This window comes from Cryptomeria japonica, chromosome 6 (assembly GCF_030272615.1).
Source record: "Cryptomeria japonica chromosome 6, Sugi_1.0, whole genome shotgun sequence".
Classification (NCBI taxonomy): Eukaryota; Viridiplantae; Streptophyta; class Pinopsida; order Cupressales; family Cupressaceae; genus Cryptomeria; species Cryptomeria japonica.
In genome coordinates, this window is record NC_081410.1 from 277,270,689 (window position 1) to 277,295,496 (window position 24,808).

The window sequence follows — 24,808 nt, forward strand, 5'->3', positions numbered from 1 at the left end:
CATGATAAGGACAATAAAGGACTACACCCTCCAAAAACATAGCATTAGCTTTGGGAGCCACAAAAAGGAGACACACAGAGAAATATAAAAGTCTTCCAAAAAGCATAACATAACAGACACCAAAAACAGGTCTCCATAGAAGCATCAAGTCTAGAATCCAGGACAAAAAGCCTACCGTAACAGGGTCCAAAGAGACTCTCCAATAGATGCAGCCCCAAGGCAGGAATAGGCCAAAGGGAGAAGCAGTTCTAGCCCCTCAAACAGGGCCATCCGCCACACCAACATCGACCCCATCATCAAAATCCTCCGTTGCCTTTGTCGAAACCTTAGCATCGCATCTTCGCTTGCTCCCACGCACCATGTTTCCTGCAACGAAATGGCAGCCGCTCCCATGACAAACCGAGGACCACACATACTGACAAAGGCAACCCCGTGACAGGAGAACAACAAGGCCAAAGGAAGAATCAACACAATCCCCCCAAATAGGGACAACCGCCTCACCGTCATCATCCCCTTCATCGGAATCCTCCGCTACTTCAGACAAAACCCTACCTTCGCACCTTTGATCAAAAACTCTGCCTGCGGGAAGAAACCTAATAAAGCTCATGTCAAAGACAACAAAACTTGAGCCGAGAAAGGGAAGGAAGGAGACCAGAAAAGCCTCAAAGAAGCCTGCACAATCCTCGTCCCCATCGGGATCCATCGCCTACAACTTCTCTCGAAGCCCTAGCCGCTCATTGTCTGCGCACGCTCTCGCTCTTTTGAAAATGCATTTTTTGCGGTTATGTTGGGATATTTTGAACATGTTTATTATTCATTCAATAATCTTTTCCCTATTAAAAAAAACATATATGATTTATATATTTAGCAATTATCAACTAAACTTAGTAGATTTCCTCAATTAATATTGATTGTATATAAAATTTCTAGATTCAATTGTGTAAAAGATTTTTGCATTGATGTTTCAGATCATGCTTTCTGATCCATCATCAGAATGTAAGAGAGCAAATGCAGGAGAAATAGTGGTGCACCTCTGCAAACTACTAGCTATAAACTGCACCGCTTTATCCAAAACAAGAGAGTTAGGCATTTTTGTCCCAAAGAGAGGAAGGGGTAAGCACTATGATTGAGGAATAAGGAGGGCATGGGTTTTCTGCTGCTGTTGTTCTCTTACATCCTGATGATAGATCATGGAGTGTGATCCAAAACATTGATGCAACAATCTTTTAACACATTTGAATCCAGACTTTTTTTATATAATTATCAACTATTTAGCGAGGAGAAATGTTTTGGAGGAGTTTATTTATTGTGGTCTCTTTTTTGTATCAAATGTTTTAAGTATTTTATTTATTTTATTATTTTAATTAACACATTTTTCATTGTTTAAGATGTGTCACAGTTACCTTCTCAATTCTGCAAAGAATTTTGTAAGTTTATGGGACTTTGCTTTCATTGATATAGATATCTTCAAGATTATTGCCCTTGAACTAAACTAGAAAAGCAATTCTAGTATTGCCTTCGCCAACATGTTAGTCATGAGTGATTAACGACAAACTATAGTACCTTGAAACCTAAATTATAACCCAACCTTCCGATGTTAATCATTAGTGAACAACAACAACTATAGGGGAAGAGCACCAATAGTTGTCATAGCTAACTTCGCGCACCCACAAATCTTGAACGATACATCGGATTTTGAATTTTTTTTTTGGTTGTCTTCATATGCGACTTAACTACTTAAACCTATTGATCTGACTTCTGGGTAGTAACGATCCGATTTCTACAGGTCGTTATGCGTCGAAAGGTCAAAAGTGGTCATTTCAAAGTGTCGCCCGATACTTGACCACTTTTGCGCCAATAACCGCACATGAAAATGCCAATATCCATTTATAAAATACTTAAAAACTAATATGTTTTTCACCTTTTTATAAAATTAAATTAACCTAAATATTTTATGTTAGGCATATTATTAAAAATATATTTAATATTATAAAGTTTAAAATGGGTGGTCGAAAAAATTGATGACCACCCATAACCGCCTTTTCGCGTACACTTTATGGGCCCACGTGGCACAAACTACCGCTATCTACGTTGCCCTAAAAACTTAGGGAAATGAAGATTTTTTGGGGCATTTTCTACGTTTGTCGTCGTTTCTCCTCCATTTCTTTGCAACCATTTTTTGGCCTCCTCTGCAACCATTTCGTCGGCTCTTCTTGGCTCCTAGGTAATGGTTGCGCTCTTCCTCCTTGCATATTGGATGTCCAATGATGGTTTTGCTCCTTCATAGTTGCATTATGCTTTGTCTATTGATGATTTCTTTGTATGCGGTTTAGGGTTTAATTTCAATGCTTTGTTACAGTTTAATAATGCTGAAATCCTCACAGAGAATGGCAAAAAAATTGATTATCTCTTTGTTTTCTTCGAAACCCCTTCATTATTTTTCATTTCATTTTATGGGTGCGCTGTTAAATGGCGTTTCTCTGTTTATAATACCGAAATCCTCAAAGAGAATGGCAAAACAATTGATTATCTCTTCATTTTCTTCAAAACCCCTTAATTATTTAGTATTTCATTTTATGGGTGCGCTATTAAATGGCGTCTCTTTGTTTATAATGCCAAAATCATTATACTGAATGCAAAAAAAGTTGATTATTGTTCATAATTGTTCGAAACCCCTTCATTATTAATCATTTCATTTTATGGGTGCACTGTTAAATGACGTCTCTCTGTTTATAATGCCAAAATCATTACAGTGAATGCGAATTTTTTTTGACTATTGTTCATAATTATTCGAAACCCCTTCATTATTTATCATTTCATTTTATGGGTGCGCTGTTAAATGATGTCTCTCTGTTTATAATGCCAAAATCATTACAGTGAATGCAAAAAAATTTGATATTGTTCATAATTGTTCAAAACCCCTTCATTATTAATCATTTCATTTTATGGGTGCACTGTTAAATGGTGTCTCTCTGTTTATAATGCCAAAATCATTACAGAGAATGAAAAAAAATTTGATTATTGTTCATAATTATTCAAAACCCCTTCATTATTTATCATTTCATTTTATGGGTGCATTGTTAAATGACGTCTCTCTGTTTATAATGCCAAAATGATTACAGTGAATGCAAAAAAAGATGATTATTGTTCATAATTATTCGAAACCCCTTCATTATTTACCATTTCATTAATATGTATGCTTGATAGTATTATTTACAGTGAGTATATACTGGCTATATGGTTATAACAACCTTCCCGCATACACTTTATGGGCCCACTTGGCACGAATTACTGCCAACTACATTGCCCTAAAAACATTGGGAATGAAGATTTTTTGGGGGCATTTTCATTGTTTTCTCTGCAAAAAAAACCTTGTTCTCCCGATCCCTGATAATATTAGTTACAATGAGTATATCACTGTAAATAATATTATTGGGCATACATATTATACTGTTTTCAGAGAACTTTAATTTTTTCTATTTATTACTTCCAATAAATTTCATATGACAAATACAACATCATTCAGTAGTTAATCATATGAGAAATGAATCTGCACTAATAGAATATCAACAATATCTAGTTTTTAATCACATCACATTTACGTCTTTCACTCTGCATCTCGTGCTTTTATTTTGTGTCCTCGTGATATTAAGTTTCAAGTTCTGTGCTTATATGGTTATTGTCCATATATTTATATGTATAGGTATATATACATGTACACACACACACACACACACACACACACACACACGTGTTTGTGTGTGTTTATATATAAACACACACAATAGCATTTTACTTTGTTCAAAGATGTTCAATGATGGATGTTTCAAGTTCTGTGGCTATATGGTTATTGTCTAATAGAATATATATGTATATGTATATGGCCAATAACCATATAGCCACAAAACTTAGCAAGTTGTTAATATTTTTTATTTCAATATATTGTATGCCTGATAATATTATTTATTGTGAGTATATACTTGCTGTAATCAACAACAAAAATACTAAATTATTTATTGAAGGACGCTCATTCAGGTTGGTACACACAAAATAACTAAATTCCCTCTACAATCAATGTTTGATATTATAAATCTTTCAATTTAAATTATACCGTTTTCGGTAAACCAACATTTCTTTTATATATTTCTTTCAATATCTCAAAATTGTATTTCATTCCAAGTTTTCCATTCAATATAGTCATTGTAAATAATATTAACAGGCATATTGGATGTCGAATGATGGTTTATGGTCCTTCGTAGTTGCATTATGCTTTGTATATTGATAATTTCTTTGTATGCGGTTTACGATTTCATTTCAATGCTCTCTTACAGTTTAATGTGGCTATACACCTGTGTGTGTAGACCCACACGATAATATTTTATTTTGTTCAAAGGTTTGCAATGATGGATTTGTACTCATTGGTACCTACAAAAATTCATTTGTTTTTTCATCAGTTCTCTCAATGATATTGAGGGTTTCATTTCAATGATTTTTCTCTATTTATAATGACCCTATATTATAGTGTGAACTTGACTCCAGTTTCTTTGCTTCATTATTTATCATTTCATTTTATGGGTACGCAGTTATTACCTTCCCACGTACATGTTATGGGCTCACTTGACATGGATTATTGCCAACTATGTTGCCCTAAATTTTTTGGGAAATTAGTTACAGTTTGCTAATATTTTTATTTCAATTTTATTTATGACTGATAATATTACTTACAGTGAGTATATACTCACTGTAAATAATATTATCAAGCATACACATTATACTAATTTGATACAACTTTATATTATTATCAAGCATACATATTATACTGATTTTAGACAACATAATAATATTATCAGGCATACATATTATACTGTTTTCAGAGAACTTTAGTCTTTTCTATTTATTACTTCCAATAAATTTCATATGGCATACATATTATGAATCTGCATCTAATAGAATATCAACAATATCCAGTTTTTAATCACATCACAGTTACATCTTTCACTCTTGCATCTCGTGCTTTTATTTTCTGTCCTCGTGATGTTAAGTTTCAAGTTATGTGCCTATATGGTTATTGTATATTGATGATTTCTTTGTATGCGGTTTACGGTTTCATTTCAATGCTCTCTTACAATTTAATGTGGCTATATGGTTATTGTCCATACACACACACACACGATAGCATTTTATTTTGTTCAAAGGTTTTCAATGATGGATTTGTACTCATTGGTACCTGTAGAAATTCATTCGTTTTTTCATCATTTCTCTCAATGACATTAAGGGTTTCATTTCAATGATTTTTCTTTGTTTATAATGACCCTATATTATAGTGTGAACTTGACCCCAGTTTCTTTGCTTCATTGAAGGCAACATAGAAAATAGACCTGCTTGCATTGAAGGATTGCATATTAAATATGAGATGACCAATTGTTTTCCACAAAAAATCAAATACCACAAATGAATGCATTCATATTCTACATTCGAATTATTTTATAAGACAAAATTTCTCATGTCACTTTCATTCCAATCCAATTCACTGCATATTCCTGAGCTCTACAAATTCCCTCTGCACATTCCTTATGTAATTATTTATATGCATTTTGTATGTATGTTATATATATGCATATGCATATGTATGTATATGTGCAAATGTGCAATTCTATGTATATGTGCATATGTATGTAGATGGATATGTATATGTATGTACTTATGCATTTGAATATGTATGTATGAATGTGTGTAAGGATTGTATGCATGTTGTGAAATGTTGAAGACGGTCAAATATGTTTATTAACACACTTTAATTCTGTGGGAGATTATGCCTTATACGCTTACATTTTTTATTAATTTGTGTAGATATCTCTGATGATTATGCATTTTTTCCTAAATGTGTTTCTTAACACACTTTAATTTGTATTGCATTTTGTTGTGATTGTTTTGGTAGGCATCTAGAGACGCGATAATGAGCTCTATAGAAGACAACAAGCCTTCCTCCAGGTAAAGTCTTTATGACTTTACTTTGGCAATGACCTAGTAGACATTGCAATTTGTGATATGTCTATGTTTGAATCTTCTCTTTCTGGATTGTATATTTATAACGCCTTCAATTTCAACACTTACATGCATATATTGTTTTGTTCTTGTTATCTTCTCTCTCTCTCTCTCTCACACACACACACACACACACAGAAGACCAAAAGGAACTGTCCCATTTGTATAAAAAAAACAGACAAATAATTATTTAATAGTGCCGTACTAGACATTTTGTTAGATACTTCCAACAACCAAAAATTGACTGCTAACAAAATATCTTGTAAGGCACTAGAAAATAATTCTTTGTCTGTTGCCTTTTGCAAATAGGACAGTTCCTTTTATCATTTCAATGCAATGACCTAGTAGACCTAGTACACACTGCAATTTGTGAATTGTTGTCTTCTTTTATTTTTTATGTTTCAATCTTGTCTTTGTGGATTGTTTATATATAATGCATGCAATTTCAACAATTATAAGTGTTGAAATTTCTCACTATCAAAAGAGGGCATATCAGTGGTATCTGAATAATCAAATGCCACTAATGTGGCCATTTTGATAGGGAGCAATTTCAACACTTTTATGCATATCTTGTTTTGTTGTTGTTCTTATATTCTTATGTTCTTGTTATGTCATATCTTGTTAAATTCCAACACTTATGTGGCCTCTTTTGATAGTGAGCAACGCACTTAGTTGACATTAGAAAAAAATCATATGAGATTCATTGATATAATCATTAGATAAAAATCATATGGTTGCAAGCAACACATTTAGTTGACATTAGAAAATAATCAAATAAGATTTACAACAACAACATCAATTCATTGATACAATCATATGAGATTTTAGAAAAACAATGAAACAACACAGTTAGTTAACATTAGACAAAAATCGTATATATATATATATATATATATATATATATATATATATATATATATATATATATATATATATATATATATATATATATATATATATATATATATATATATATATATATATATATATATATATATATATATATATATATATATATATATATATATATATCTGTGTGTGTGTGTGTGTGTGTGTGTGTGTGTGTGTGTGACTACAAGCAACACACTTAGTTGAAGACAGAAAAAAATCATATGAGATTTATAACATCATCAATTCATTGTTATAATCATATGAGACATCTGAAAAACAACAACGAAGTTATGAAAACATTACAAAATATGGCAGTATGTCATTTTATAATCATATCATAGTTATATCTAAACTCAAAATCTGCTCTTTAGAGTGCTCACAAAATATAATTGATTGCAGACTAGATCAATTATCCATATAGGTATTAAATGGAGGAGGTGTCACATATCCAAGCCTAGTAGGATGTGGCCCAACAGAGTCTGGCCCATCAGAGGTGTTTTCTTGGTTTGGAGGGGCTTGTAAGCAACTTCCTATATGAGCAAGCAACTCCTGGTTTTGCATGATGTTTGAGCATCCAGGTGCAGTCCCAATTTGCATATTACTAATAGCTGCTAAGACTAGGGACAAGAGGTTCATCATATCAATCAGAATTGGGTGTTGGGGGGTAGAGGGTCTGCAGTTGTGGCCACATTTTTTCTTTTCTTTTCTTGTTTAGCTTTCTTTTCAGCTACCTTCCTTGCCTTCTCAAGCTTCGCTTCCTCATCTTTCTTTACCTTCTCTTGTCTTCGAATGAACCGTTCTTGGGATTCCTGGAATTTTCTTGCTGCTTTTGCTGCCCTAATAGCCTCCCTTTCTAGTGCATCTGCTTCACGTTCTGCCTTCCTTTGCTTCATCTGTTATTTTTTTCGTTCTGCCAATTCCTCATCTCTTTTCCTTTCTGTCTCTTTATCTTGTTCCTTTTGAATGCACTCATTAGATGCCAAAATATGTGTCTGCCTACTAAGATGTAGCACCCCTCTCCTACCTCCCCGTGCATAATGATTCATTCTCTGCACTGGAAGTCTAAAAAATCCGGTGATTTTCCTCGATACTTGTTGCCCATCATCTTGGGTGCATGGCACAAAGTTAGGTTCTTCACTTATGTGAATTTCTTCTTCACAATCAACACCATCTTGCTGCTCCCAGTTGGTTGCATTGGTGAAGTAATGGATCACATCTGTTGGATCAATTTCTGGCGGAGTTGGCATGGAAAGGGTTACATCATCAGAGTTGGCTGCTTCTTGAATCCACTCTGGTATGACAACTTGTGTTGGCAAAGACATGTTTGCTGATGTTTTCACACCCTCATTTGGCTGATTGGTTTGTGGGGGCAGACTTGGTTCGCTGGTTTGTGGTGGAAAACTTATACCATCAACCGTTGCTTGTGTTCCACTATACTGTTCCACAAATTCTTCAATCTATTTCTCATTATAACCATACAACTGCAAGCAAGCCTTCGTTGCAATGTGCTCTGGTTCTTCTTCCATTGTAGTGGCAACATGTTCTGTTCCACCAGTTTGTGTATATCCCCTTCAACATCAAATGCCTCACTTGGCCTCATATCATTCTGCAATGCAGTTCGATTAAGTGGCCAAATTCCAGTCCTATGGAAGCCACTCATTATATTAGCAGGTGTTAATGCTTGGGTAAAGGCCTTGCTCTCTTCGACATCCATATAGTCCTCTGCTATTTGAAATAATTTTTGCATAGAGAAAATACATAGATATCAAGTGGTTGCAGTTTGTGGCTTGTATGAGCAGGCAGGGCTACCAAGTCTATACCTATCCGCCTTGCTTCTACAATTGTATTGAATGGCACATGGTTGTCATGAATGTCAAAGATCAAAAGGGCCCTATTAGAGGGTGAAACCCCACCAGGGATTGAATGTGCAAAATGTTCCAACCAATTGAGGAATAACTCCTTTGTCATCCATGCATGTTCTTGGACTGCCATGCATGCTCCTGGCTCACAGTTTGCAATGTAGTTTCAGATATGCCTCTTGGATTTGAACAAGTAAAAACCATAAATACTAAACCCACATGCACTAACACATGCCAAAACAATAATCCAGTCTCTACTTTTTGAAATAAGGTGCGATACAGACCTCTGCCCCAATTTGGCTATCAATCTCATTCCACAATTCCTCCCAGCTTGCACACCAGTCTCATCATAGTTCCAAATTCGACTGGATCCATAGTGATTCAAGTTGTACATCTTCCCCAAGTTGTCATAGAATGAGGCAACAATACAAGGTCGAAGCATAATGGTTCTATTGAAATCCACTCCTGTTGTTCTCATTATCAAATATGGGTGCCTCCTTCTAAAACCTGCCTACCATGACCTCCCTGACATCCCATTTCTGAATGGATTGGGCCTATTCCCACTAATTTGGGGAACGGTTGATTGTAGTTGACTAATTTGCAGACCGTGGCCAATTTTAGCCATGTCCTTGCACCATTGGACAACTTCAACCTCCTCCTCTCATGATAAAATGGTGCATGGACCCCTCACAGTCGTTCTTGTAACTCGCATTAGCCATGCATTCACAAAGGTAATGGGGATACCATACTTGATTGATGCGGCTCTAACATACATATGCTTGTCTTCTATACATGCTATTGCTGCTTTCCTGTCAGATATGCTCCATTTTTTTTGGCACCTTTGAGGGCAACACATTTAGTTTTTCAGGAATAGGATTGCAACCTGCATTGGAAGGCTCATCTACAACAGTAGGTTCCAAATTAGTTGCATTGTTCGCTGCATTGGGCAAATCAAGAGTTACTATGTCTTCATTTTGGGCCATACTATCTTCGTCGGTGAAGTGCACCCCATGAGTGACTCTAACTGTTTGACGTCTAACGAATCTGTTTCCCTTTCTACCTCGTGCCATGTTGTTCACCTAACCTGCAACCATACGGTAAACAGAGAGACAAATCATTGAAATGAAACCCGCAATGCCATTGAAATAACTGATGAAAAAACAAATCAATTTCTGCAGGTACCAATGAGTACAAATCCATCATTGAACATCTTAGAATAAAATAAAATGCTACCCTATATATATATATATATATATATATATATATATATATATGGACAATAACCATATAGGCGCAAAACTTGAAACTTTATATCACAAGGATATAAAATAGAAGCACAAGTTACAATAGTGAAAGATGTAACTACATGATGTGATTAAAAGCTGGATATTGCTGATATTCTATTAGACAATATCCATATAGCCACAAAATTTGAAGCATCCATCATTTATCATCTTTGAACAAAATAAAATGCTATTGTGTGTGTGTTTCTATATATATACAGATACATGTATATGTATATAATGTATATATGTACATATACATGTATATATATATATAGAGATACATATATCACAAGGACATAAAATAAAAGCACGAGATGTAGGAGTGAAAGTTGTAAAAAAAAATTGATTATTGTTCATATTTCTGCAGGTACTTGAAACATCCATCATTATTGTTCAAAATAAAATGCTATTGTGTGTGTTTCTATATATATATATATCACAAGGATAAAAAATAAAAGCACTGTGAGATTTTGCCAAGATCAAGAGGCAATGGAAAGCACAAATAAGAGAGACAAAATAGATGATAGGAATAAACTGTATTCTATTAAGATGCAAAATATGATCAACTGGATCATTACAAGATGTTGATTGATTGCCCGTACAAACAATGTAGATGAGCCTGCTTATATAGGCAAGGTTATATGGATATGTGAGCACACAAGCATGACATGTGGCTCAATAAGAAACAAAGGTAGATAGGAAATATGTGTGGGTAGGTAGGAGAAATAATATAATATTCCACATGAGGTGGATCACCTACTGAATGTGGAGTGTAACAACACGATCACACCATAAAAGGTGGAAATTCTCCTACACACACTATCCCAATGTTGGCACAAACACCCAAGTGTCTCATACCTAAACTACTATGAAATGCATTTCCTAAGTAAACTTAAGTAAGGTGTAATAATATCCAAGATGAATAATTATTTACACCAACACTCCCCCTTAAGTGCAACTTCAGGGAATGCACTAAAGTCTACAATGCAACTAAGCAATGCAAGATGGGTCCCCGCTACTAGGCCATGCTAGGTACCCATGTACAAATGTAAATGCAATCTCCCATAAAGAGAGGAAAGAGAGAAAAACCCACCCCCAAAAGAGAGATGATGAAAGCACACAATGCTCTCAATGATGAATGAGAAGAAGAAAACTGTGTCCCCCCATAAGAGAGAAGAAGAGACCATGAAGCCCCCCCCTCAATGTCGAATCTCCTGCAAAGATGGTCCAATGATGATGACCAAAATACCTCCCCATAAGGAAGAAAGAGAGCCTATGCTGCACCAAAAATGTCAAAGTGTGACAAAACTAGGTACCATGTCAATGACGATGAATCACTTGCTGCAACAAAATGAAGATCAAACATGGAGACAACCTGCTGTAAGCATCATCTGGATACTCAGAAATAACAAAAATATTGGTACAATCCAAGTCTCACGGGAGCCATGTACAAATGTGTACAATCTAAGTCTCAACTAGAGCCATGCACCAAGTCTCACAAGATATTCCTAATCTATGTGTACAAGAGGATTACATCAAATATGTCAACAATGACAAGATACAAAGAGGTGTGGCACTTTATGATAGTGCGAGCACAGCATTGCTCATGCAAGAGCATACAACATGATAGTGCAAATCTGGAAACATGAAGATGATGCCACTAAGAAGCCCTGTAGAATACTGCAGAAAAACGATGTCTCCGATTGGGATGTGGCCAAGAGATATAAAGGAGCAAATCAACCTCCCCCCCCCTTGACTGCCGGTTGGAAGCACTGCAAGACAGGTGTGAAGTGACAAGAAAAAAAAGTGTTCCCAATTTGACTTATTAAATAATGTTTGTGTTTTTAAAAGATTTTAAAAATCTAAAAAAAACAATCCATTAAAGCCCATGCAAAAAAAAAGAAATGAAAAAAAACTTTAATAAAAATTTATTAAAGAGAAAAAAAACTTTATTTTTTTGTTATGAAAAAAAACTTATTAAACTGAGTAAGAAAAAAAAAAGAATTTTTTTTTTAACTATTAAAAAAACTTATTTTAAAAAAATAAGAAAAAAGATTTTTTTTTTTGATTTATTAAAAAAATTAAATAACTTAAAAAAACAAAATTAAACACATCCCTGCAGGGACCACCGTAGGTGGCCTGCGGTTATCGTAGAGCTTGTGGGCCGCAGTACTCTGCGGTACCCGTAGGTACCTTGCGGAGGTGGCCGCAGGTGGCTTGCGGACCCGTACAGACCCCCCCTTCTCCCAATTTTTTATTTTTTTTCGGATTTAAAAAAAAACGAAAACAATAAAAACGCCCCCCTTAAAGTTAATTTTTTAATTTTTCGAAAAATAAAGAAACGAAAAAATAAAATAAAATAAAATAAAAATTTCAGACTTGTACCTGCAGGTCCGTACGACGGGCTGGGAGGGGAGATTTTTTCAACTCGGGGTGACAAAAGCCGATTTTGATGAATTGACAGTCGATTTTGGGGGTTTTGGGCCTTCTGAGCGCAATGGCGATGGCAGATTTGGCCAAAAATACTCCAAAATTGCAAATCGGTGCCGGGACAAGTCACCACCCTCCACCTTCAAATGGCTCTAGATTTGGCCTCAGATGTCGGATTTGGACAAAATAAAAGGCGATTCTTAATTGCTCGAACCTCCTCAATCCAATGGTGACCTCAGATCTGACCCAACAAGCTCCAATAATAACCTGCAATAGAAAGCTCCAAAATGCAAACCCCAATTTTCTCTCAATTGGCAAACCAATGGCACTCTAATGGCTCTGATACTATGTAAGATTTTGCCAAGATCAAAAGGCAATGGAAAACACAAATAAGAGAGACAAAATAGATGATAGGAATAAACTGTATTCTATCAAGATGCAAAATATGATCAACTGGATCATTACAAGATGTTGATTGATTGCTCGTACAAACAATGTAGATGAGCCTGCTTATATAGGCAAGGCTATATGGATATGTGAGCACACAAGCATGACATGTGGCTCAATAAGAAACAAGGGTAGGTAGGAAATAGGTGTGGGTAGGTAGGAGAAATAATATAATATTCCACATGAGGTGGATCACCCACTGAATGTGGAGTGTAACAACAAGATAACACCATAAAAGTTGGAAATTCTCCTACACACACTATCCCAATGTTGGTACAAACACCCAAGTGTCTCATACCCAAACTACTATGAAATGCATTTCTTAAGTAAACTTAAGTAAGGTGTAATAATATCCAAGATGAATAATTATTTACACCAACAAGCACGATATGCATGAGTGAAAGATGTAACTGTGATGTGATTAAAAATTGGATATTGCTGATATTCTATTAGATGCAGATTCATTTCTCATATGATTAACTACTAAATGATGTTGCTGTATTTGTCATATGAAATTTGTTGGAAGTAATAAGTAGAAAAGATTAAAGTTCTTTGACAACAGTATAATATGTATGCCTGATAATATTATTAAGTTGTCTGAAATCAGTATAATATGTATGCTTGATAATATTACTTACAGTGAGTATATACTCACTATAACTAATATTATCAGGCATCAGGAGAACAAGGTTTTTTTTTGCAGAGAAAACAATGCAAAATGCCCCCAAAAATTCTTCATTTCTTAAAGTTTTTTAGGGCAATGTAGTTGGCGGTAATTCGTGCCAAGTGGGCCCATAACATGTACGTGGGAAGGCTGTTATGGGTATTCAACATATTTTTTGACCACCCATTTTAAACTTTATAATATTAGGAATATGTTTTACACACACAAAAACACGCGTGTGCGCGCACACACACACACATATAACTATATAGCAAGTATATACTCACTATAAATAATACTATTAGACATACATATTAATGAAATGATAAATAATGAAGGGGTTTCGAATAATTATGGACAATAATCAATTTTTTTGCACTTTTTGTAATGATTTTGACATTATAAACAGAGAGACACCATTTAATAGTGCACCCATAAAATGAAATGATAAATAATGAAGGGGTTTCAAAGAAAACAAATAGATGATCAATTTTTTTTGCCATTCTCTGTGAGGATTTCAACATTATTAAACTTCAAGAGAGCATTGAAATAAATCAATTTGTACAAGTACCAATGAGTACAAATAGATGATTGAAAACCTTTGAACAAAATAAAATGCTATTGTGTGTGTCTATATATACACACACACATGTGTGTGTCTATATATACACACACACATGTGTGTGTGTGTGTGTGTGGACAATAACCATATAGCCACAATACACTGTAAGAGAGCATTGAAATGAAACCGTAAACCACATACAAAGAAATCATCAATATACAAAGCATAATGCAGCTATGAAGGAGTATAAACCATCATTTGACATCCAATATGCCAGTTAATATTATTTACACTAACTATATTGATAGGAAAACTTGGAATGAAGTACAATTCTAAGATATTGAAAGAAATATATGAGAGTAATGCTAGTTTACTGAAAACATTATAATTAAAATTGAAAGATTTATAAAATCAAACATTGACTGCAGAGGGAATTTAGTTATTTTGTGTGTACCAACTTGAATGAGCACCATTGAATAAGGAATGTGCATAGGGAATTTGTAGAGCTCAAGAATATGCAGTGAATTGGATTGTAATGAAAGTGACATGGGAAATTATGTCTTATAAAATAATTCAAATGTGGAATATGAATGCATTCATTTGTGGTAGCTGATTTTCAAATTTGATTTTTTGTGGGAAACAATCGGTCATCTCATATTAAATATGCAATCCTTTATTGCTTTGTTCCCTTTTGTTTTCTTTGCTGGCTTGAATGAAATTTGATTTTTTAAATTATTTTTATGCAAATTCTTGGTTATTGGGGAGCCTTACACCAGTTGTTGCAAATGCAGATCTATTTAATGTATGAAGCTGTGAAGTGATGTTTGGGAGAATGTACACATGAGTGTCTATGAAGTCAATATTTGATTGTTTTTATGTCATGTAATGCACCAATAACTGTGCATATGTAAATGTAATTTGAGTACATTTGTACTTTTTAGCCACTTGCATAGAGTGATAAATGTAAACATAAAGTTTTTAAAATAATAAATAATCATTATATTTTGTGCAAGATGATTTGTATTAAAATTGGAAATGTATTAGTAGTTTTTTTTATAACCGAAATTATAACTTGACTTCGGCAAGACCTACAGGGTAATTGAATGTTGACTTTTAGACCTTTGTAGTCAGGGTTTGGCATAGTAAATTTAATTTACTTATAATAATTCTAATGTTGTTCCAGACATACATATGCAAGCACTTGCGAGATATAGTTTCTTGAATCAATGAATAATTAAGATACTATGAGAATTATTCTTGATGATATCAAAATTTCAGAGGGCTTTGAAATTTCTAAGTCATATATAAAGATGCTAATGTGCAAGCCCTGCCTCTAACGATCACTAGACTCCTGTAAAGGTATGGTTTAAAAAGGAATCTGTAGAGGTGAGCCTAGCGAGGGTTCAACTTTCAAGGTCATAAACGATAGGTGGTAATGGAGCTAGCCTTTTCTAGACACACACACATGACCACAAACAATGAAGCTAAGATGGAGAGGTCGAATCTCAACTTTAAAATTGTTATTGATTTTTAGATATGCTAGATTGGTGATTGAAGTTGATTGTAAACTTCAGTCTATTAAAATTTGGTGAATTTTAAAGTTTGTTAATTGTTATTTTGCAAGGTATGCAAGAAATGAGATCTGAAGGACGTAATCTTATGCTATGCAGTTTTGGTTATTTTATTGTATTTTTTTCGAGTTAGAAATATCCTAGCATATCTATCTGTAGTGTCATAAATTGTATACCCTTGCTAGGGTGGTACAATTTTCACACTTAGGTTAGCACCCACCTTAGTGTGTTTTGCATCTTGAATTTCTCATTCCCCTTTAAGCATTTAATTAATTAATTAAATTAAATCTAGGATCATTTCTTATTACAAAGTTGGGCCCTTTACCCTAAGTATGCCTCTTTTCATTTTATTCCTCCAATGAATCATTTAATCATAAACCCTAATTATGTCTTATTTCAACCGTTTATGACCGATTTTGCATATCAAAATACCTCGAAATTGACTGTAAGTTTGGGATGCGCTCTAATATCATCATATCTAACGACCTTGAAAATTTGGTGAACAGTTGGTTGGACCATGGCGGGAATGCACATGGTTCGCAAATTTTGTCCTGAAATTTCAGGAGCACAATCCTATGACATGATAATGCTTAACCCCAATATATCAGCGGGAAATTCAAATCCTAGGTCGGCCTAAACATAAAATTAAGATCTAGGGTTTCATACTTAAGAGCTCTCTTTCTTCATTTGAAGGGGTCTTCTTCTAAGAATTTAAGACCAGGTTTTTGGAGCATTAGAGCCTTCTTTGCAGCGAAAGAGTAGATCTTTGAAGTCTTCAACAACATTCAACATTCATCCATCAAACACTCTTCAAGCATCATTTTGTCAATTGGGGGCTTTTGAAGATGTAGAAGAACAATAGGAGATCACCGACTGACGATTGGCTTGTACCTCTCCCTTGGGGTTGGGTATGGTTTCATGTTATTTTCAAATCTTTACATAAGCTTCATTTTGATTCATATTCATGCTTTAGATCACTGTGCATTATGGATTTAGAGTATTTACTTTGTCAATTATAAGCAATTCAGGTTTACTCTTTAGGGTTTCTCTAGGTTGTTTACTTTCATTCTTAGGATCTTGCATATACACAAGGTTCTTGCACACACATTTTCAGTACATTATCGGCTATTCGTAGAGGTGGAAATCACCAACACGGGGTTTTGACTAAGACAAAACCCTATATAGCCACCCCAAACCTTCCCTTTTCAGTTGCAGGTGCAAAAACATGAATCTGGAAGCAATTATAGGTATGGAACAGGCATCTACACCACCCAAAAACCTCAGAAGTGCAAAAATCTATCAAGGATAGGGGTGTGGCGTCCTGGTCCTGCCCTCTATCAGCAGGACTTGGCAGATCAGCAACTTACAAATCTCAGAATCCCTCCTATTAGCTGCAGCTCCAAAATTGCAGAATCAGGACAGTGGCGTGGCACCCTGGTCCCAGACATTTCTGCTTAGATTTCAGACATAGGCGCACTTGTGATTTTGCCTTCTAATATGTACTTTTCAGCAGTGTATCAGTTGTTCTTTGATCTAAATTCTCAAATTAGGATTTGCTTGCTTATTTGCTTTCTAGGTTACATTGCATTTTGCATCATTCCTCTCTCTCATTCACAACAAAGGAATAGAAAACCTAAGAGTTAATCCACAAATCTCTCTTTCTCATAAGAAGTAACCGACGTGCGTTACCTCCCTAGGCTCTTTCGTATTCCATGAGTGTGTAGGAGAGTGGGATTAGGGTTTCCATACAATCTCACTTTTTCCCCTACACATCTTTGGTGAACCCGACGTGAACACAATTTCATTTTAATTGCATTGTATTGTTAGATATAGATCTAGTCTATTTCATTTGCTTTCAAAACAAAAAAAAAAAAGAAAAAAAAGAAAAAAAAGAGAGATAGGCTTCTTTCATTTTCCTTGCATTGTGCGTTTAAGTTTCATGCAATTTTCATTTCAAAATGTCAGATTTCTATTTGCAAGAAGTTCATGCTTTTGATGATGTATGCAATTTTGTTGATTATGAGTTTAGTAAGGATGAATTAGATGAAGCTCTAGATGAGTTTTTGAACCCTAAGCCTTCTAGACCCTCATTTTGTCAAAAGTTAATCAACCTTGTTACTATGCCATTTCGTGGTGATGAGAAAGATAAGTTGAATGATCCCCGTCATGGGTATATTCCTATCAACTCCTCCACTAGATCTAGCAACATAGTTGATTCCCATGATTCCCTCTATGATGTTATGTCTCCTTTTGAGTCTAAATATAAGCTTTTCAATCACTATGACCATGCTTTATTGGATGATGCCCTTGATGACTTTATGTATTTGCCTAAACTTTCAAACAAGAATAATGCATCTAAAAAATTAATCAACATGATCAATGTGAATGAACATAGCAAACCACTTTTTGTTGTCCAAGGTGCTTGTGCTTCTCCAACTTCACCTCTTCCTAATCAACCTCTTTTCACGGTTCATGGTGGATATGGTCATGATTCCTTTAGCACTCCAAATAAACCCATCATTACTGTTCAAGGAAGGAATCCCATTGAGAGTCCTTATAGCTATGCTAAACAACTTACTAAGGAGAGTTACAATGCAGTTGCCCATACCTATAACACAAGAAACAATAGGCAACCTAACCCTCCCCCGGTTGTTTTGACTCCTCTACCTGATCCTCAACTCATTCTTCCTCAAGCACCTCGTATTTCACAAACTCTTGGTAAGGAATATGATCTTGTCGAACAACTTAAAGCTACTCCTGCCAAGATATCCCTTTGGGATTTTCTCCAAACTTCCTTGACTCATCATGGAATGCTACAAGATGCCTTGAAAACATTGAATGTCCCACCCGCAGTGACATCTAATAATATGGCTTCCTTGATTCACTCTATTACATCACCTAAGGCTCAGATTGTGTTTACACAAGATGAGCTGCCTTCCAGTGAAATTCAACAACAATATGATCCCTTAATGATTGTGGTTATCATAAATGATAGCGCTATAAGATGAACATTAGTCGACAATGGTTCTGGTCTGTTTGTAGCATTAACTTGTTGCATAAGATCAATGTTGATACATCTCTTATCAAGCCTGATTCTCTCACTATCTGTGGCTTTGATAACATTGCTAAATCTTCACTAGGTATCATCACCTTGCTTGTTAAGGTAGGTCCTGTTACTTTACCTACTCCTATCCATGTCATGTTGGGAGAGTTGACATACAACTTGTTGCTAGAAAGACCTTGGATTCATAGAATGCAAGCTGTTCCCTCTACATTGCATAGGCAAATCAAATTCATTCACAACAATACAACATACACCTTGTTAGGAGACAGGAGATTTCAGGCTTGTTTACAAACATCAAGTTCTAAATCCTCTTCAATCAATTCTTCCCCAACTATCTTAGACAATTCCTCTAAAAATTCTACTCTGATTAGTGTGACTAGTTCATCAAACCCGTCTCCTATATCTGGATCAATCTCTGATACTTCCTCAAGTGGACCTAAGGTTCTTAAGGAAGAATCTTCTCAGCTTGACTCTAAGATTGAGAATAGTTTCTCCCCTGAACAGATTCTTGCAGAAGATGATTGGGGATCCCTTGATTTCAATCCTACTTTCGTAGGGGAATACAGAATCCCTCTTAGAGAACCTCAGGTTGAAAAGAAGAAAGAAGAAGAAGAACATAAAAAGCAATCTACTTTGTCTTGGCCATTGAGTAATAACTTTGTGGCAGCTTCTCAGATTTCATCTCCCTTAGTTTCTGGTCTAGAGGATTTTGATCCTTCACTATTTGAAAATCCTCCTTCTTCGGAAATGACTAACCTTTATGGTCCTGGTTTTCACATCCTAGCTAGGTGTGGATATAATGGAAATGGATGTGGTGTTCAAGAACAAGGGAATTAAAGTTCCCTTGGAAAACAACTTTCGTGATATGACATTTGGGCTTGGTTATGATCATTTCAAGCGTACTAAAGCCTCTAAGAGACCATCTATTAGTGTTAATGTCATTTCTGCTTCTCTCACACTAAAATATCCAGAATATATGCAAAAGCTTACTCTGGGAAGGAAAGAAATAACGATGAGATAGTTAAAGAATTTCCTCAATTGAGAGATGCTCCTCAACAAAATAATCTCCTAATAAATGACACCATTGATATCAAGATGGTTCCTTGTGTTGAAGATAAGATCATCAAGATAGGGAAATGTCTTGGAAGAAGATCAAAAGCAATATGCTGAGTTGTTACATTAATTTCCTGAGATCTTTGCTTGGATATATTCTAACATGCCTGGCGTAGATCCTAAGATTTTTACTCATAACATTGCCTTAGTTCCTGATGCTAAACCTATGAAGCAAAAGATTCGAAAGATTCACCCTAAAGTGGCATTACTTGTTTACGTTGAGATTGAAAAATTGTTGGATGTTGGATTCATTCGTCCTATCGATTATTCCCCATGGATTTCAAACATTGTGGCTATGGCTAAAGCTAAAAAGGATTTGTATTGATTTTCGTGATTTGAACAAGGCCTCTTTAAAAGATGATTTTCCCCTCCCGAATATTGACATGATAGTGGATTCGGTAGCGGGGCATGCTTTACTATCCTTTATGGATGGTTTCTTAGGATATAATCAAATCTTCATCGATCCCCAAGATCAATATAAAACTGCTTTCACAACTGCTTGGGGTACGTTTTGTTGGATTGTGATGCCTTTTGGATTAAAAAATGCAGGTGACACCTATCAATGTGCTATGACTCTCATCTTCCACGATAATATGCATAAGACCTTAGAAGATTGCATTGATGACATCTTAGCCAAATCCGTCCTTTGTACAGATCATGGTAAGATCCTTCATCAAATCTTTGAGAGAATTCGTAAGTACAACATGCGTTTGAATCCCCGAAAATGTGTTTTTAATGTGGATAGTGGAAAACTATTAGGATTCATAGTTTCACATCGTGACGTTGAGGTGGACACGAATAAGATAGATGCTATTGTTAACATGCCACCTCCTAAGAATGTTTTTCAACTAAAAAGTCTGCAAGGAAAGATCCAAGCTATTCATAGGTTTGTCTCTCAACTTGAGGATCATACCTTTCCTTTCACACAATCGCTTAAAAAGAATATCACTTTCCAATGGAATGAGGATTATTGTCAAGCATTTGAAGACCTGAAAACTTATTTGGCCAATCCTCCCATTCTTCAACCTACTGATCCTACTAAGCCTTTTCTTTTGTACACCTCTTCTTCCCCTCAAGCTCTTGCAACCTTATTGGCACAATGTGATAAGGATGGTAGAGAATGCCCGATTTATTACATAAGCCACACTCTACTCGATTACAAAGTCCGATATTCTGCAATAGAGAGATAGTGCCTTGCTTTAGTCTTTGCAACCCAAAAGTTAAGGCATTATCTTTTGAATGCTGGGATTCATGTTATCGTTAAATTTGGTCCTCTTAAACATTTTTTCTCCAAAACCGATCTTTTCAGAAGCTTAGCTAAGTGGGTTATGATGTTGACCGAGTTTGACCTTAAGTTTGTCTCACAAAAGGAAATAAAGGGTCAAGCGTTGACTGATCATTTAGTTGATGCTCCTTCACCCTTCTCCCTACCTAATCCAAAGTCTTTTCCTGATGAATACATTCTTTCCATTGAGGTTGATGAGATTTGGGAACTGTACTTTGACGACTCTAAGTGTCATATAGGATCGGGGGCAGGGGTGGTCTTAATTTCTCCTAAAAAGAAATCTATTCCTTTATCTTATCATCTCAATTTTTTATGTACCAACAACATTGCTGAATATGAAGCTCTTATATCTAGAATTAAAGCAGCCTTGGCATTGAGTGTGGAAAATCTACATATTTATGGAGATTCTTAGTTAATCATAAGACACGTGACATGAGTTTATCAAGCTAAACAAGACAAACTATCACAACATAAAGATATAGCTTTATCCTTGTTACAAAAATTCGATTCTTACACCATCGAGCCCGTTCCTCAAAAAGATAATCGACATGCTGATGCGATGACATGTGTTGCCTCTCTTGTGTCTCTAGAGGACCCGATGGTAGATCTTCAATTCACTATTCACAACCTTACTTCCCTGGCTATTGCTGATAACCCTAGTGATGTGGCATATTGTTGCTTTATAGATTCTGACGAATGGTACTCACATGTCGTAAGATATTTGAGTGATGGTACCTTTCCTAACTCTGTGAATAAGAATACTAGGGCCAAGGTTCTCAAATTGGCTGCTAGATACATTATCCTTTCTAATATTCTCTATAGGAGGGGTTATAATGGCCTTCTTCTTCAATGCTTAAACAAGGCTAAGGTCCCCATTGCTCCCAAAGAAGCGCATTTAGGTGCTTGTGGGAGGCATTTTGGGGGTAGGTCTTTGGTTCAAAGATTGCTTGGAATGGGATATTATTGGCAAACCAAGGAGAAAGATTCTTTTGCATTTGTTAAACGATGTCATTAGTGTCAGCAACATAGCAATTTAATCCATGCCCCTGCCCAAGAGCTTCGATCACAACTAGCATCTTGGCCCTTTTCTACATGGGGTTTGGATCTTGTTGGTAAAATATCTCCTCCTTCCTCTCAAGGACATACCTTCATCATAACTACCATTGATTACTTTACGAAGTGGGTGGAAGACATTCCTCTTCGATCCACTACCGCTCAAGTAATTTGTCAATTTATTTTAGAAAACATCATTTCTCGATTTGGGATACGTTTCACCTTAGTTTTAGATAATGGAACGTCATTCAAAAATAAGGATGTGAAGAAGTTTCTCGAGAAATATCATATTCAACATAAATTTCTACACCTTACTATCCTCAATCCAATGGTCAAGCTGAGTGTTCTAATAGGATAATTGAACAATTCTTCAAAAGATTGTAAACAAGCATGGTAAGGATTGGCATACTCAATTAACCTATGCTCTGTGGGCTTATTGCATGAGTGTACGTGTTGCTACGAGTTGTACCTCTTATAATCTTGTTTATGGTATTGATGCCATTATGCCTTTGGAGTTAGAAATTCCTTCTTTGAGAGTTTCTCTTAAGGGTATAGTGGATGATGACTCCTATAGAGAGCAAAGAATTCAACAACTTGAGATGCTTGATGAACAACGTATAAATGCCCTCGAGCATATTCAAGAGTATCATAAAACTTTGCAATGAAGCTACAATGATAATGTTATTCAACGTTCCTTCTCGGTAGGGGATTTAGTCCTTTATGAGAATCAACGCAACGTGAATGCCTTACTTGAGGAGAAAGGAAAGTTCAGTCCTAATTGGCTTGGACCATACATCGTTGTGGAGGTCTATGGATCAGGTGCTTATAGGATAGCAGATGTGGAAGGCACGCCTCTCAAGGAACCCATAAATGCTATGCACCTTCGTAGATACTATGCTTAGTTCTATTTGTCTCTCTCTTGCTTTCTTTCTAGTCTTATTTCTGTTCTCTGTCTATGTCTTTTTTTCATCAAAATTGGGTTATATGTTAAAATGTTTTCATTAAAGTATATAAGATTAAATGATGTTATATTGTTTGGTCTACATTACTTCATTCTTGACAAGCATGTTTCATTACTGTATTGTTTGTCTTGGATTCTTTTTATGTAAATTGTTATGGATTTATATTTCATATGTGTTAGCATATTATACAATTTCTTATGTGTTAAGTAGAATTATATCATGTTGTGTTTAATTAGTCACATTAGTCATATGGTTCTCATGCTTAATACATTCTTCTTTTACATCATCAAAGTAGCATTTGATTAAATACTTAGTTATTTAATTAAATTGCACATGTATTAATTTAATCATGGAGCATTGAGAAATCAATCACATGGAAATTAAATCAGATATACATGCTCATTACTCAGTATGTTACTTCTAATCTAAGCAATGTGTACATTGTTTAAGCATTACAAATAACATAATCATGAGTGTCATCATATATACATCAATACATCAAAATCATCTCCTATCCCTAGGACTAGTAGCAGGAGGATGGTGGCTAGATTCCCCCTCTCGATCTAGGCGTGCGGGTGGCCCCATGGGGGTGTATCGTGATACAAACCGCGAGTGATTCCATGAGGAGCTCCTGCGATCTCTCTCCATCATGATCCGTTGGCATGTGGCTGCCTCTGTCTGCATCGTTGCTAGGTCACACTCTCTCTGTCGTAATCTGTCTCGTAGGACCTCCACCTCCGTCCGAATAGGGGAGAAAAGGTCCTCGTGTCGTCCTGCACTCCTCTGGGATCTATGCGGTATCTGTGTAGAAATCAGAATGCGTGCAGTCACAATAAGGTCTGTCACTGCATTCTGAATCAGAGAACGCCACTCCTAGACGGTAGCTGCAAGATAGAGAGAAATTTTTCATCAGTAACAATCTATATCATCAAATCTAAAACAGGTAAGATAATAAGTTAATCAACAACAGGGCACCTTACTTGGGTCTCCCTCTCGCTAGTGAGGATCGTGGACATCGACTGCCTGAGATTGAGACCCGCTAGTTTCTCCCCGCTCGTACTGTCTTTGTATAATCGGTGTGGGCCGATAGGGTTGAGGATTAGGAGCCCTTATGGGATCCCTCTCTGCCCGCCGTGGGAGACTCGGTGGGTCTAGGGATCTGGTATCCTCTCTGGAGTGATGAACTGTACCTAACTCTTCCTCCTCTTCCTCATCCTCCTCTTCCTCTTCCTCTTCCTCGTCCTCGTCGTCCTCGTCGTCCTCGTCATCCTCATCATCTCCATCCCGATCTCCCTCTTCGGTATCAGGATCGTCTTTGTCTCCGCCTGCCTCCTGCTCCTCCATGTCGTCACTTTGATCATCTGAATCCTCCTCGAATGCATCAGATGACTGTCTCCATGGTCCAAGATTCCCTCTAGGGAAGCCTACTGGGAAAATAGGTCTAGGGTATGTTCTCCTCCACCATGTGATGTATCGTCGGTGCGCACTTGAATCATCTTTATAATCTGTCGCTATGTCCTGATCTGACCCATCTGAATCTGTGATGTCGATCTCATCACTCATAGGTCTAGGAATG

General features: G+C 35.9%; 1 protein-coding gene across 1 annotated transcript; it reads right to left on the reverse strand.

The window, feature by feature from the left end:
* Nucleotides 1–7,832: 7,832 nt before the first annotated feature.
* LOC131876589 (uncharacterized) lies at nt 7,833–24,576 on the reverse strand. Its single transcript, XM_059222026.1, has 4 exons — nt 24,256–24,576; nt 23,840–24,084; nt 8,489–8,579; nt 7,833–8,393 (listed from the first exon to the last, which is right to left on the reverse strand). Exons 1-4 carry the CDS (start codon nt 24,574–24,576, stop codon nt 7,833–7,835), a joined length of 1,218 nt encoding a protein of 405 aa, XP_059078009.1.
* Nucleotides 24,577–24,808: the final 232 nt, after the last annotated feature.